At 41.6% G+C, this 15,686-nt stretch overlaps 1 protein-coding gene across 3 annotated transcripts in view; it reads left to right on the top strand.

Moving 5' to 3' along the window:
* The window catches only part of SORT1 (sortilin 1), a 65,439-nt gene that overhangs the window by 8,511 nt on the left and 41,242 nt on the right, over positions 1-15,686 (top strand). For all 3 annotated transcript variants that reach the window (XM_081815604.1, XM_081815603.1, XM_081815605.1), the window contains exons 2-3: positions 12,858-12,917; positions 14,374-14,447. In XM_081815604.1, the coding sequence (XP_081671730.1) occupies positions 12,858-12,917; positions 14,374-14,447 (134 nt within the window). The remainder of the gene's footprint in view (positions 1-12,857; positions 12,918-14,373; positions 14,448-15,686) is intronic.

The following is a 15,686-nucleotide window of genomic DNA, read 5'->3' as shown; positions in this document are numbered from 1 at the left end:
TCATTGCAAATGGCAAGATCTCATTCCTTTTGATGACTGCATAATATTCCATTGTATATATATATACCACATCTTCTTTTTTTTTTTTTTTAAAGGTTTTATTTATTTATTTGATAGAGAGACAGAGAGAGAGAGGGAACACAAGCAGGGGGAGTGGGAGAGGGAGAAGCAGGCTTCCCGCGGAGCAGGGAGCCCGATGTGGGGCTCAATCCCAGGACCCTGGGATCATGACCTGAGCCGAAGGCAGACACTTAACGACTGAGCCACCCAGGCGCCCCCCACATCTTCTTTATCCATTCATCTGTCGATGGACATTTCTTAATAAGCCTGTTCATCTAGCTACTGACTCCACAGGGCCCAATTATCAGCCAAATGATCCTGATAAATACCGACTCCAGAGGAACATGTGCATAAAAGGAGATACATGAGATGAAGTGGTTTTATCACTTGGCAGGGTTGGGTGACAGGCTTGGGTGGGGGTGGCAAGAAGGAGGGTGAGTCAAGATTGGCAGAAATATGAGAAGCGTATGTGTTCTTTTTTTTTAACCTTCATGATTACATCAAAATTTTAACTTGTTAATATGATTGACAGTTCTTTGAAGCACTGGTTAAGAGGGAACGTGATCTTAGGTCAGACCTGGCTGGATTCAAACTTGAGTGGTGACCATGGATAGATTAATTTCAGTGAGTCTTGGTCTTTTCATCTATAAAATGGGTGTCCTAATATCTATGTGTTAGATCATTGTGAAGATTAAATGAGATGTGGGATTTAGTGTGTATTCATCCTTTATTATATCTTATAATGATCATTTCCCCAAAGCTTCTGATGCATTACCCATTAGATGCTCAAATATTTGTTTACGCACTTGAAATTTTTTTTCATGGCTGTCATATTCCTAAGAATCATCATGGGTACTCATAGAAACCAAATCTGGATTAAGAAATATGTATACTTATGTCCTTGGACTTGGGATTTTAAGAACAAGGGTATAAGGTGAGAGAGAGATTATCTCACCCTAGTCTTTCCTGAAGCTATGGGAGATGAAGGAGAAATGATAATCTCACCATCATCAGATCCCCGGTCATTTGGTTCTGGTAGTTTCAAGTTTCAAGTTTCAAGTTCTATAGTATAGTTGTTTACTTATGGTTTTAAAGAATTTACTATTATAAAAAAATAAGACTACTTCTCATTTAATCACTACTTCTGCTTCATTAAGCTCTAGTTTATTGGAGTCAGTGACTGTGGTTTTAAGTTGACAGCTCTGAAATGGCCCCTTGCTGGCTTCCCCCTCATTTGTTAACTGAGCCGCGGCTGTTAGCTTTGCCCAATACCCACCTCTGTGAAGTTTGAAGAAATAATAACAAGATGTGATGGATACTTCTCAGGAACTTTGCTTGGAAGCACAGCAGACCAGAATGTTAGTGGGCTTATTTTTCCTTATGTGCATCTCTCGTTAGGCTAACGTTTCACCACTCCCCGGCCTGTGCTAACCCTCTCTTCCAGTTAGTGTGACCTTTCCACCAGGCCCTTGAGCCCGTCATGTGCTCTGTGTGTCTCCATCCTTGTTCACATGGCTTTCCTCCTGTCTGAATGCCCTTCTAGATCTAGTGGCTTTCTTCTTTACTCCCCTGCTGTGTAGGCTAGCATTTAACTATAGTATTCCATCTCATATTCACTTTCATTTATTCAATGTTTATTCCCCAGATTATAGTCTTCTTAAAGGTAGGGGCCATGCTCGTGCTTTGCCTTCACCATTTCCGCCTCACACCGTGCTGGGGAAAGAGCAGTCATTCAGTATGTGGTCTGGAATCAGACAGACAGGGGTTTGCATCTTTGCCTTGCCACCTACCAGCTGTGTGACTCGGGGCAAATTACGGAACCTCTTTGAGCCTGCTTCTTCACCTCTAAGGGAGTAGTGGTACATTATATATTGTAGGTGTTCCGTACAAGTTCACTACCATTATTGTTATTCTTTACTTCAACAATTGCTGATTGCACACATTCTAGATGTTGGGCATTGTATTGGATCCCAAGTCCTGGGAACTGATGGTGGGACACAGCAGACAAGACCCCTGTTTTTATGAACCAGCAGAAAACATGAATGTTAAACAAATACGTAACTATAAATACAGTAAGTACCCAGAAGAACAAAAGTAATGGCAGGAGAGTAATTGACAGAGGTCCTTTTAGTCTGGGGGCATTAGGAAGGACTGAGTCACTGAGAAATTATTTAAACTGAGACTTGAAGATGAATAGAATTTGGTCAGTAGGAGTATCACAGGGAGAACCACATGTTCGAAGGCCTGGGACTGGAAAGAGCTTGGTGTGCCCAAGGATCTGGAAGCAGGCGGGGGTGGCAGTGAAGGCTTCATCCCCACCCCCAGTGGCTCAGTGGCTGGCGACAGGGGCCTATCACTTATCACTTTTTCTTTGAAGTGGGACTAAGATGTAAAAAGTAAATGCTAACTGTTTTTGAAATTTAGCTCATTTATTGGGCATAATGAGAATTGAGATATCCCATGAAAGTGAATTTTTCCAAAATTAAGCCCACCCTTTTAAGTGCCAAAGGTTTTTTTGTTTTTGTTTAATGGGAATCTTTCTAAAATATTTCTCTGCCTTCTTAGTCAACACTATGACCCTGGATCATTTAAGAAGAGATTAAACTATGCTATGTCACCGCTCACAGTATTTTAATGCAGTATGGCATTCATGCCCTCAAGGGCTGTTGAGATATGTGGGGCCATTTTCTCCCCTTTCTTCGAACAGCCCATTGTCTGCTTGTTGAAGCTTACTTTTTTGTTCTGCAGAAATGATAATCCCCTTGCAATATCCTGTTCTTTTTGCTGCTGACCCTGTCTTGAGACACACTATCCCCTAAGTTTTATTTGCTTCTTCTGTGACCTAAGAAAATGGATTACTAATTGTAGGTAATTCTGACAAGTTTAGCAAATTGATACAGAGTGATGGTCTGCAGGTTTATCTTAGAGGTCAAATGCATAGATTTCTACTGCACAGATCCTGGCATCAGAGGTCTCCCTTGCTTCCTTCCAGTGAGTGTTCAGGTCATTGGGGTTTCTGTCTAACGCAGGTTGCTGTTGCCCTCCCCTTTCAACACTAAAGTATTGTGGAGCCCAGAAGCTGAGTTGGTTTTTGTTTGTTTTAAACAAAGAGCAGTGGAAAAGCAAACGGAGTGGTTAAATTATTGATGAGTCATAGAATTTTAAAGCTTATAAGGACTAGAGGTGTTGGCATTCCAGCCCCCTCACCTTGGTGGTGAAGTTAGGTTGCGCTGCTCAAGTTCACACAGCTTTTGGCAGAGCTGGAAATAAAATTCAGATTGACTGTTAGGCCAGTGCTCTTCTCTGTATCGTCTTGCCTTGCAGAAAACTCTGAATAATTGAGTAGGTATGAAAACTTGTGTAATGTTTTGGGTTTAGCGTTTTCATTTCTAAGAATAGTCTCCATGAGAACTGGAACATTTGTGATCTTATTTTTAGCTCATGTTTTATGATCTCAGCAGCGCCTTATTTAACAGAACTGAATTCTGTGAAGATTTCCTTCCTGCTTGCAAGAGCATCACCCAGGCTGTGTCCCAGACCTCTTCTGCACAGCACTGTGTCCTGGCTGTCCCTGTGTTCCCTAGTTGAGGTTTGGAAGCCTGAATCTTAAATTTCCAGCTTCTATGGGATCACCAGGGCCTTGCCTTTGTATGTTATTTCATTTGATTCCTATTATTCCACTGAGCGAAGGAGCATAATTCAGTTTTACTTCTGAGGAAGTGGATTCCCAAGAGAGAATAATTTGAGCCTGTTTTTCCAAGCAGCGAGTTACTGGACTGGGCTTTCACACCCACTTTTGTAGTTGTATTTTCACTCTGACAGGCTGTCGTCTCTAGATTAAAGGTCTAGCATGCTTAGCCTTCATTTTTAGACTTCTGTAGGAAGTGTGTTTTGGGGTATAAATGCTCCATGAGCACAGAACAGGGACTCTCGCTGCTATTTCCCCAGGGCTCCAAATAGGGCATGGCGCATGGTAGACACACAGAGGAACTTGTCCAAAGAAGGAATGGGTGTGAAGGATGCCGTCACGGGATTCATTCCCTTGGTTACTAGCCAGAGAAGTGGCTCCTGATGGCAGAATGGTCGGGTCATCTGCTAGCGGCTTTTCACCTGGGGCCAACCCTCTGAAACTGACCCACATTTGGTTCTTTCAGTAGTTTACTTTCGATCAGGTATGTAACTAAGACAGGCAGAAGTTTCTCATTACCAAGTTTTCTTTCTAAGCTACAGTGACTCGCATGACCAACTTTAAGTTCTCTGAGCTATAGCAACAGTAATTTAATTAGGCTTCTGGTTTAGTTAGATGTGAAGACAAAGTTATCCGCACGAAGCACGTTGTGTTTTGTGGCCTTTCTCTTTTTCCAGATGGAGCTAGCGATTGGCCACAGGACCACAGAAATGGACATTTGTGTTCATTCATGGTCTCTAAAATGTGTGGACCTCAGACTCTAATATGGTAGGCAATAAATGCATGGATAAATCTTACCATCAGCTGTCAAGGTGGATGTGTTTCAGAGAAGGTAGTACAAGCTGTCCCCTAATTTCTACCATAATGAGTCCCTGAAAACCAATTTGGTTATAAATGCCAGCCAACGATTCCCTGCTGCCCACAGCTTCCCTACTGGGGGCAACAAATGGCTGTCAGTGCCATCTGGGACATTAGAAATCACTGTTCAACAGGTGATGAACGGAAGACTGTGAGTGTGTCGGTGAATAATGACGTTGGGATGTGGTATGAGGAAGTCTACCTTAAATCGAGACCACCCATTTTAGTGTGGCTGGGAGGAGCGGGGGGGCTCTCTGACCTGTCCTGGAACCTTCTGTTGCATCCCGTTAGCCGGTATAATGGAAGAATAAACTGACATGGTCTATGTATACTTTTTATACCACTCTTTTATATATCCCTTTTTCAAAATAAAAATAACTTCTGTAGTTTTTATTTTTATTTTTTTTTTTTTTTTAAGATTTTATTTATTTATTTGACAGAGAGACAGCGAGAGAGGGAACACAAGCAGGGGGAGTGGGAGAGGGAGAAGCAGGCTTCCCGCTGAGCAGGGAGCCCGATGCGGGGCTCGATCCCAGGACTCTGGGATCATGACCTGAGCCGAAGGCAGATGCTCAACGGACTGAGCCACCTAGGGGCCGCTATAGTTTTATTTTTAAACATAATTCCTGATAGTCGGGGGTGGGGTGGGGGAGTAATTCAGTCAGTCCAGAAAAACTATAAAGAAGAGAAAGTATCCCCATAAATTCTACCATTTAGAGACAGTTGCTATTGATTTTCTGAAGGACCTCCCTTCAGGTAGCTTTTAACCATAGGGACCCACACAGGATTTTACACACTCTTCTGTCACTTGCTTTTTAGGCAGTACATTGGGAATATCCTCCAGTGTCAGTGAATACCAGAAACATTTTCAGCAGCACCCACTATGTTTCATCGCACGTCGTAGCATATTTAACAAAGCTTTAATCCTTCACCTAGAATATACAGAGAGAGCGCTATCTTATGGCATTGTTATATGGATTAAATGATAATGTGTTAAGATGCCTTCACGCAGTGGACGGCCTACAGGGAGTGCTCAGTAGTTATTAGCCGCAGCAGACATCCAGGTACGAACATCCTTTGTCAAGATGTGTCATTATCCCCCTGTGATGAATTCTTAAGTAGGGGGGGTAGGATTGCTGGGTCACATGATGTGGACATTTTCAGTTCTGACTCACATCATTGAGCAGCTCTGCAGGAAAGTGGTAGCACGTGATACGCTCCTTCCCACAGTGCACACAGGTGCCTGGTCACCGTGTCCTCACTGGGTATGCTCTGTCAGGCTCTTCTGGAAGGTGGAAATGTCATTACATTATTTTTCTTTGGATTACTAGTGAAATTGAATAGCTTTTCACATGTTATTAGCCATTTCCTTATCCTTTGTGAATTGCCTGTTTATGTCTTTTGCCTACTTTCTTTGGCGGTCTTTGTCTTTTTCTTATTGACTTGACAACCCTTTTCTATAGTGACCCTTTGTCTTGTGGCAAATAATTTTTCCATTTTTTTCAACTTGCTATTTTGTATTTTGCCATTAAAAAAATTTTTTATGTAGTCCAAGTAATTCCTGTAGTATGTTATGGGTTCCAGTTTTTGCATCATTTTTTGAAATGGTCTTCTCATTTTAAGATTATAAAAATAGTCACTCATACTTCTAGGATTTTCAAGATTTGAATTTTTATATTTAAATCTTTGCTGTAGGTGGAATTTATTTGGGAGTGGGGGTAAGAAGGGCTTTAGGGATCCAGCTTATTTTTTTCAGATAGCTAGTTTTTCCAACACTTCGACCACTAACTTGAAATGCTAGCTTGATCATACACTAAAAGAAACCTTGCCCAGTCTTGGACTTTGTTTCGTTCCACTGATCTGTCTTATCTGTTCCTGTGCCAGTAACCGTGCTAGGAGACTAATAAATCTCTCTCTAGAAGTGGCAAGTTTCATGCTCATCTGCTCTTGATTGAATCGAGCTGACATTTTTACATAGCTAGTCTTAAACTGCTTGGTTTCTGAGCTTCCTACCATAGGGTATGATTAAGTAATTGGAATTACTGTATTTATTCGGTGGCCCCTCTGGATACTGGCTTTTGGACTGTTCATCATATAAACAGCATATTCACATGGTTTCCCTTAATTTTGACCTGCTTCTGCATTGTACATTTGGCTGACATTTAGCAATATGAAGTGGCCAGATCATGTTCTCTTTGTGCTAAAGAATCTACCTCTTAGGCATACTACATTGGAGCAACACAGCTATTGTTTTCCAGACGTAAAACGGGTTTCAGCTCTCCCCACCTTCTCCATTTCAGTTGTGTGTACAGCTAGCATATAGCATCGCTTTTCCAACAGTGCTTGAGGTAGACATTCACTGTACCTTCTGTTGGCTGGACTCCTCGACTCCTACATATCTACATGTTTTTACATGTTCAGTATTTTAATATCTTAAGCTATTCATTGGTAATATTGTGCTGAAGGTTTGGGGTTTTCTCCTCGTAAAAGGGATTATTCTGCCTTTCAGGTCTTCCTAGCCACACAGCCTTGCCCTCTCCTCATATTTCTATTGTTCATCTTACTTTGCCTTGATTAGAACAATTGAACCATAACTTATTGGTTGATGCTGTTCAGCTGTATATACCATTGGAAACCATGCCTAATTGAGTAGGTGATCCTGTGGCCTCATCTCCATTTTCTGTGGGCATTCAGTCAGAGGTACTGTTCTTCTCGTACACATTTCCTTTACTGTAATTTTATTTTCCTTCTATTCCCACCACAGCTTGTCTATCCTGATCTTAAAATTCTTATTCATTTGAACAAGCACTTAGCACATCTACTGTATACTCAGCACGTGACTGGTGGATGACATTAATATGTTACTTGTGTTATCCTTTGACATTTCTCAGAAGGCTTGCGTGTATCCTCATGTTTGTTTTCCCTGCACAACAACCTCCTCCCGCCATGTTGCTATTGCTTGTGGCCACTCCTACCTCTGGACGCCCTGCTTAAATCTCAGTGCACAGACCTCTGTTTCTTCATACTCAAATGTGTGCATTTCTGTTCTGTATCGTCTGCCCCTGGCCGGTGCTGCATGCAGGGCATCCTTACCAGTTTGGGCCATATGGAGTTGATGGTAATTATAGTGGGGAGGAGAGGAGTGAGGTCACTATTAGGTGTATAAGCACCCCAGAACATGTCCTAGTGTTAACAGTGTTTCGGCTGGCAGAAAGGGCATAGGAAGAATCCCTGTTCAGCCATTATTTACTGAAATGTTGGTAACCGTGCTAGAAGGAAGATTACACACAGGTCAGTAATGTTGGTGGCAGGGGGTTGTGAATAGACTTGTACAGAGATATTTGTGGAGCACTTAAGACATATAAGACCTTGTGCTAGGCCTGATGGGTAATACCAGATCACAGTGCCTGCCATCTAAGACTACCTAGCGTGACCTGAGGGGTAGCCAAATATGTAAATAGTTATGGTACCAGCAACATCCATAAGTGATGTGAGAATAATATCTAGGAGGAGATCGCGTGAGCTGTGATCATTAGGAACCGGAACGGTTGGTTTTACACGGAAAGTTGAGATTTCAGTTATCTTTCAGATCTTTTGCACTGGTGTAGTCCCTCTCTTGTGGCTCTCAGAAAAGGAACAACCACCATGTAATACCAAGGGGCAGCAAACAAGTTCAGAAGAACAGAACTTTCTTTTCTAAAGTCAGCATTAAAAACTATTTTCACTGGGTATAGGATTTTATCTTTACAGTTTTCCCCTAGTTCTTTAAAGATCCTGATCCACTGGCTTGCACTCTAAGGAGAAGTCCGCTATGATTCTTTGTTCTTCTGTATGTAAGGTCATTTTTTCTTCTGGATGCTTTTAAGATTTTTGTCACTGGTTTTAAACATTTTGAATATGATGTGCTTTGGTGTAGTGTTCATTGTGCTCCTTAAGCTTGGGATTTGTGAGCTTCTTGGCTCTCTGGGTTTATACTTTTCATTAAATCTGGGAAACTTTGGTCTCTTACTTCCTTTTTTTTTTTTTTTCTGTTCCCACCTCCCCCCACCCCATCTTCCAGAGACTCCTATTACATATCTATTAGGTTACTTGAGGCTCTATAGCTCAGTGATGCTCTGTTCATTTTTCCTGCCTTTGTTGCTGTGTCTCACTTGGACAGTTTCCATGGGTAAGGCTTCGAGTCTATTAATGTCCTCTTCTGCAGTGCCTCCTCTCCTGTTAATGCGGTCCAGTGTAATTTTCACCCCAGACACTGTAATTCCCATCTCTAGTAGTCCAGTTTGAGTCTGTTTCATATCTTCTGTGCCTTTATTTAGCATGCTCAATCTACTGTCTAATTTCTTTTTTTTTTTTAAAGATTTTATTTATTTATTCATGAGAGAGAGAGAGGCAGAGCGAGAAGCAGGCTCCCAAGGAGCAGGGAGCCCGATGCGGGACTCGATCCCAGGACCCTGAGATCATAACCTGAGCCGAAGGCAGACGCTTAACCATCTGAGCCACCCAGGCGCCCTCTCTAATTTCTTGAACCTGTGGAGTATAATTACAGCTGTCTTCATGTCCTTGTCTATTAGTTCTATTATCTGTGTTATTTCTGGGCCAGTTTGATTGATTTTTCTCCTCATTATGGTTCCTGTTTTCTTCTTTGCATGCCTGGTTTTTTTTTTTTTGATTGAGTGTTGGACATTGTGAATTTTATCTTCTCTAGTACTAGATATTTTTATATTCCTATAAATATCTTGAACTTTGGTCTGGGGCATAGTTAGGTTCCTTGGCAGTGGATTGGTCCTTTTTGCTCTTGGTTGTTGTTGTTGTTGTTGTTTTTTTTAAGCTTTTTAAGGCAAGACCAGAATAGTATTTAGACGAGGGTTAATTTTTCTTTCCATATGACCTTTTCTTTCCACCTGAGGTTTGGTCTGTTGTTAGGTCTGATTTCGTTTTCTTTTTTTTTTTTTTTTAAAGATTTTATTTATTTGACAGAAAGAGACACAGTGAGAGAGGGAACAGAAGCAGGAGGAGTGAGAGAGGGAGAAGCAGGCTTCCCGCTGAGCAGGGAGCCCGATGTGGGGCTCGATCCCAGGACCCTGGGATCATGACCTGAGCCGAAGGCAGATGCTTAACAACTGAGCCACCCAGGCGGCCCTAGATCTGATTTCATTTTTCTCTTTTACTTTCACTAGTATAAGAATGCTAAAGACTGGAATATAAAAAGTTAGTTGCATTTGCCATAGAGAGATGGGTTTTTTCCAATGAGTTTGTGTGTTTTCAAAAGTAAAATGTACTTGGTTATGGAAAGGGAAAGGAGAGAGGGCTAAGGGTAGCAGAAGACCACAATTAGAGTTAATAAATCTGGCCTACATTTCCAGAGGAACTCTTTGGATGATAAATGAGGCCAACTATGCTTTGAGTTGTTCAGGTGAAGCTGGGTGTCGCTGGTGATATCTAATGACCCTCCTCCTTCTGTGCCTGGGCAAGAGGAAAATATGAGTAATGCCAATGTGTATTGACTGGCTGGGTCAGGTGTGTAGAGCTTTGTCTGAAAAGCGAGAGTTGCAGATCCTGATTGGCTCAAGACTAACTATACTGTGGCCTGATCAAGATAGCCAGGACTCCAGTGATGGAATTTTTCTTTTATCCTAGTCAGTTGTGATGACCAGAGCCTTCCTTGGAAAGATAGCCTGTGTTTAGATGACTGTGAGCCCATGTGGTCTCTCTGGTGCCTGTGGGAGCTCTGGGTATTCCTGCTCCTCAAGGAGCTCATTGATGTAATTTCAGACACTATATCCTCACTCAAGAGAACAGGCCGTCTTGCTCTGCATGGAATATCTTACAAGACACATTGCTGTGTCAGTTTTTAAGCTGCTGGTTCCAGATGTCTCTAGCAGCCCTACTTTTTCTCAGATGCTTAGCCAGCTTACCTGTATGAGTGGCCTTTCTGTCCTGCAGAGGCTGTGAGAAGGTCTGCCTGAGCATTTGAGAGTTAAGCAGCATTTCGCAAGCAAGCCCTCCGTGAGGCACTGATTGTACCATTTCCAGAGATTGTACAAGAGTTTCTGCTGATCTCACAGGTACTCACAGTCCGGGGGGAAATAACATAGGTGAATACAGAAACCCGTTCAGGAGGACCATGAAAGAAAATGAGAAGATAAGCAAAACAGTTAGTGTTTTGAGTCGTATTTCTTCAGACTTCTCCGTTGGGGTAGTGGCTGCAGTGACCAAGCGGCTGGCATCCCACCATTTATGGACGTGTTCTATTTTGAGACGGAGCTTGTGGTTGGGGAAGGATGTATAACCGTTTTCAGCAAATACTTATGGAGGGTGTAAAGTGTCATGTCAGGCACAAGGAATACTAAGAAGGATAAAGTTATGGCCTCTGCTTCTAAGGAACTGCTCATACTCGGAAAGGAGGGCATGCTTAAGATTAAAAAACTTCATAAGATATAATAAGTCTTTGTAAGTGAAAAGCATAATCGTCAACATTTAGCAAAAATATATACTAAACTGTTAACTGCTCGGGGGAGTGGGGCTTGAGGTGGTGGGGCACGTGGTTATCGAAGAGGAAAGATCTTCACTTTTTATTATACGTTTGACCCGTGAACAACGTGAGTTTGAACTGCACGGGTCCACTTACATGTGATTTGTTGTTGTTGTTGTTGTTGTTGTCGTCGTCTGGTAAATATATTTTCTCTTCTTTATGGTTTTCTTTATAACATTTTATCTCCTCTAACTTTATTGCAAGAATACAGCATATAGTACATATAACATACAAAATGTGTTAATCTACTATTGATGATATTGGTAAGGTTTCCAGTCAACAGTAGCCTATAGTAGTTAAGTTTTGAGGGAGTCAAAAGTTATATGTGACTGTCTGACCATGCTGGGGGTGCCACCTCTTTCCCCCACATTGCTCAAGGATCGACTGTATACATCTGTCTATGGTTGGAAATTTTTACTAAGTGCCAGTATTGCCTTTTTGGAATTCTTTATCAGTTAAAAAAATGATAGAGAGGGGCAATGGGGTACCTGAGTGATGGGCATTAAGGAGGGCACGTGATGTGATGAGCACTGGGTGTTATACGCAGCCAATGAATCACTGAACACTACATCAAAAACTAATGATGTACTGTATGTTGGCTAATTGAATTTAAATTAAAAAAATAATAAAATAACATAAAAAATTTAATTTAATTTAAAAAATGATAGACTAGAAGATTATACCCATAATGTTAGCCTTGAATATCTGCGTGATAGGATTATAAATAATTTATATTTTCTTTATTATACCTCCCTATTATTGCCCACATTTTCTATAATGGGTATGTATTATTTTGTAAATAGAGAAAGTATTTAAAAACCAAAACCCTAAAGCATCTGTGATGATTATTATAACTACATGCCAACATGCGTACCGTATCTTGGATATAATATACCAGCTTTCCCTTTTCTTTTTCCTCAGTCTTACCACAACTGCTAAGACAGTTCTTCTATCATAATTCATCATCATCACCAACCACTATTTTATTTATTTACTTATTTATTTATTTATTTTTAAAGATTTACTTTGTTATTTTAGAGAGAGAGCAGGGGGAGGGGCAGAGGGAGAGAGAGAATCTCAAGCAGACTCCTCACTGAACACAGAGCCTGACATGGGGTTTGATCTCACAGTCCTGAGTTCATGACCTGAGCCGAAGTCAAGAGTCACACGCTTAATGGACTGAGCCACCCAGGTGCCCCCATTGTCACTATGTAAAGGTGAAACAGGGCATTGACTCTTGCTTCTGTTCCTTGCCATTTTGAGTGAGTGAGTTAGCCTAGGAGCAAAAGGAATCCATCTATTAACTATACTGTGAAGGCTGCCTAGAAGAATTCAAATTATGCCGATTGGGTTACAATTATTTCTGTCAGTGTGGGCTGTGATCTCTTGTTTTAAAGCATCCTAAGAATATTTTCTATATCTTTATATTTAGTTCTGTTGGAGAAAGCAATTAGATTATTCCATCTCCCCATCTGGTGCAGTAAGAAAATTCATCTGCTTGGCTTACTTCGTATGAGAGAGAATTAAAATGTCCAAGTTATTTGTAATTTGGGTTAAGTAGTTCAGTCCTGGCTCTCCCAGATTTTTCTGGGAATTCATACCCCCTTATAATTATGAACTTAATTACTTTGAAAGTAATAGTGTTCTGAATTATTTAAGGAAGCCAGAGATCGGAAGACAGATGTCATTTCTAAATAAATTTTTTTTTTTCCCTTATAGCATGTGTTTGATGATCTCAGTGTCTCAGTATCCTTGTCCTGGGTTGGCGATGGCACTGGGGTAAGTAGTATTTTGAGTCTGTTAACTCAGTGTAGCAAGAAGAAGATGGGGATTTTAGGAGTTTAAACGCTGAATGTTGTTACTTTCTGAAATGGTCTCCAACCTCCGTTGCAGAAAGCGCATGTTTGCAGTACAGACTTTCAGGAAGCTGTGCTTGTTTTGGTTTTGCTTTAGAACTGGGAACATCTTGTGACCACCTTTTTCCATAATAGCAAGATAGACACCTTTTTAGTTTTTGGAGGCTGCTTGGCATCAAGATGAGCACGAAGAAGAAAGAGGAAGGAGAGTGCCGGGTGCTCCGACGGGAGCCTCACAATACTTGGGAAAACCCCTGTGTAGCAGCAGAAAACTGCACATTGCACATCTTGGCATTTTTCCTCCAAACTGTATTGTTCCTGTGTCCTTTCCCACAGTTAGCATTGAAGGACTGTGGCGCCCGTGGGCTCGCGGCTGTCCAGCTCCATCTGTTGTCTCTTCCCCTGCCATGGGGGAGCCAGTGCCAGGACTGGCGGCATGGAGGGAGAGTCTGTCAGCTCCTTACCCTGTGTACGCCTGTATATATAGCCTCCCAGGAGGAGGGCGCACCAAGGGTGGCCTCGGGTCTTCGGGGCTTGAGTCCGGGCTTGGCGTGGCCCAGCTCTGTGTCCTTGTGTCTGAACAAGGGCAGGGGCCACAGCTCATACCCTCTGATATTCTGGTAATGTCTACATCATAGCACTGAGGCCCATGACGGTGGTATCAGGAATCAAAAGAAATAGAATTTTGGGGTTGACAAGAAAGTTAAAATGTCTTATTTTCATTAAGTTTTAAACTTCCGGTAGAATGTCTTTAACTATGTCTCAGTTTCTTCTAAAATTTGAGTAGTGCACCAATTTCCATGATTTATCCATTTGTCTAAGATAGTTGGTATCTCTAAGACTTCTTGTTATATGGCTATTTGAGACTTCATAGCCTCTTGTACTCATCTACTATCAGAGTCTGTTCCTCATGCATATTTGTGTCTAGAAAAGTACTTATTTGAAAAATTAATTTCACAGAGAACTAACAGCGAGGAGAGGAAGAAAAGGGCAAATGTATATGACATAGTGACCTCTATTAGAACACCATACTATCCTAGCCTCTGTAAGCAGAAAGAGGGATGATCTTTGCCTGAGAATATCTTACGATAATAGAGATACAAAATAGTTAAACCCTTCCTTTATTATAATGTGTAGTTGATTAGCTCTGCCTCACTACTTCAAGTGTATGTGATGGGACCATTTCAACAAAATGAGTTGAGATCTTGAGTCATTGTGAGCCCTAGGAACGTGGTCCTTCTTGGTTTTCTGACACTACAGTGTAGGCTACCACAGAGCAGGGCTATTGGCAATTTTTAGATGTTGATTTAATCCCATCACATGCAAGCATGTAATTGGACTATCTTTCTTATTGACTGCATGCTTTTGTCTCTTCCCAGATCATTCTAGTCTTGACCACCTTCCATGTACCACTGGTAATTATGACTTTCGGACAGTCCAAGCTGTATCGAAGGTGAGATACGTAACATGTGGCTGGGGCATTGGCTGAGTAACACATTGTGAATGTAAGTTCCCTACTTTTATTATAGACATGATGGAGTCTAAAATTTGATTTAAAGGATCTTCTAGCCATCTTAAATTTTCACCAGACTGTCACACTCAGCACACTGAGTGTCTGCTTAGCAACCTGAAGAAGTATGAAAAGGGATCTAGTTCCAAGGAGATTAGGCTAACCTCACTGAGTGGCAAAACAATAAAGGAAGATGAAGGAGAAGTCCGTAGGGGTCTGTATCTTTTCATTTAAATGGCTGTTTATTTGTGGGAAGGTAGCATAGAGTTTAACCATCTTTCTATTTATTATGAGTTTTTTTATATCCCTGAAATAACACAAAATGGTTTTTATATCCCTGAATTAACAGTCCTCACTGTACCTTTCAAGTGAATGTGATTTAGCTTACAATAAAATGGACATGTGTTTTGAGCCCTAAGCAGGTTGTTTCCGGATCAGGAGGGAGTTCTCAGGTCAGACCTAACCCAAGTGCGTCACAGTGTTCACACTGGTAATGATGGTGGCAGTGTATGTTCAGGAACCATAATCTATACTGTGACATTCACAGGGTTTTAGAGTTGTCTTCTCAGAGGTACAGCTTGGTTAAATAGTAGGTTCTTTCTCTTAATTATAAGATTCAAGACCAGCTAACTCTCAGAAATTGCTGATTGTCTTCTCAGTCATTTGTGTCTATCCCATTTTCCCCCCAAGGAACCTAAAGAAAGATGACATAGAAACTGCCCCGCAGGGCCAAGGAAGCTCCCAGGAACCATTGTACTCTCTCAGGGTTCCTTCTTTGACTGTCAGTCTTGGTCCAGGAGGGGGTGAACCCATGTTGAAGCTTTGACATGGATCAGCCCAACCTCCCTTCCCTAGTAGGCCTGATCACTGGCTGCCGCTACTGAGCCTGGAGCCGGTGCTCCCTGCCCTTCGGCACAGTGATGTTGGCTTAAAAATTGGCCAAGGAGGAATTGCCATCTTGAAATTGCTGTACGCTCCATGAAAGCAAGGTTCTTGACTAACTCAGGGTTCTCCACCAACTAGCCAAACAGCTGACTCATAGCAGGCAAGCAGTACATACTAATTGAATGAATGAATACCTTGGCTTCTCTATAATTTTTAGGTTGATAGTATTTTTTATTTGTTTGATAAAGATTGATAATGCATCATAGAGTCCCAGTGCTAAAAAGGGGTGTAATTTAT

This window comes from Leptonychotes weddellii, chromosome 4 (genome assembly GCF_054177405.1).
Source record: "Leptonychotes weddellii isolate Sample4059 chromosome 4, ASM5417740v2, whole genome shotgun sequence".
Lineage (NCBI taxonomy): Eukaryota > Metazoa > Chordata > Mammalia > Carnivora > Phocidae > Leptonychotes > Leptonychotes weddellii.
The sequence above is the reverse complement of the archived record's forward strand: the minus strand, read 5'-3'. Positions and strand labels throughout refer to the sequence as shown.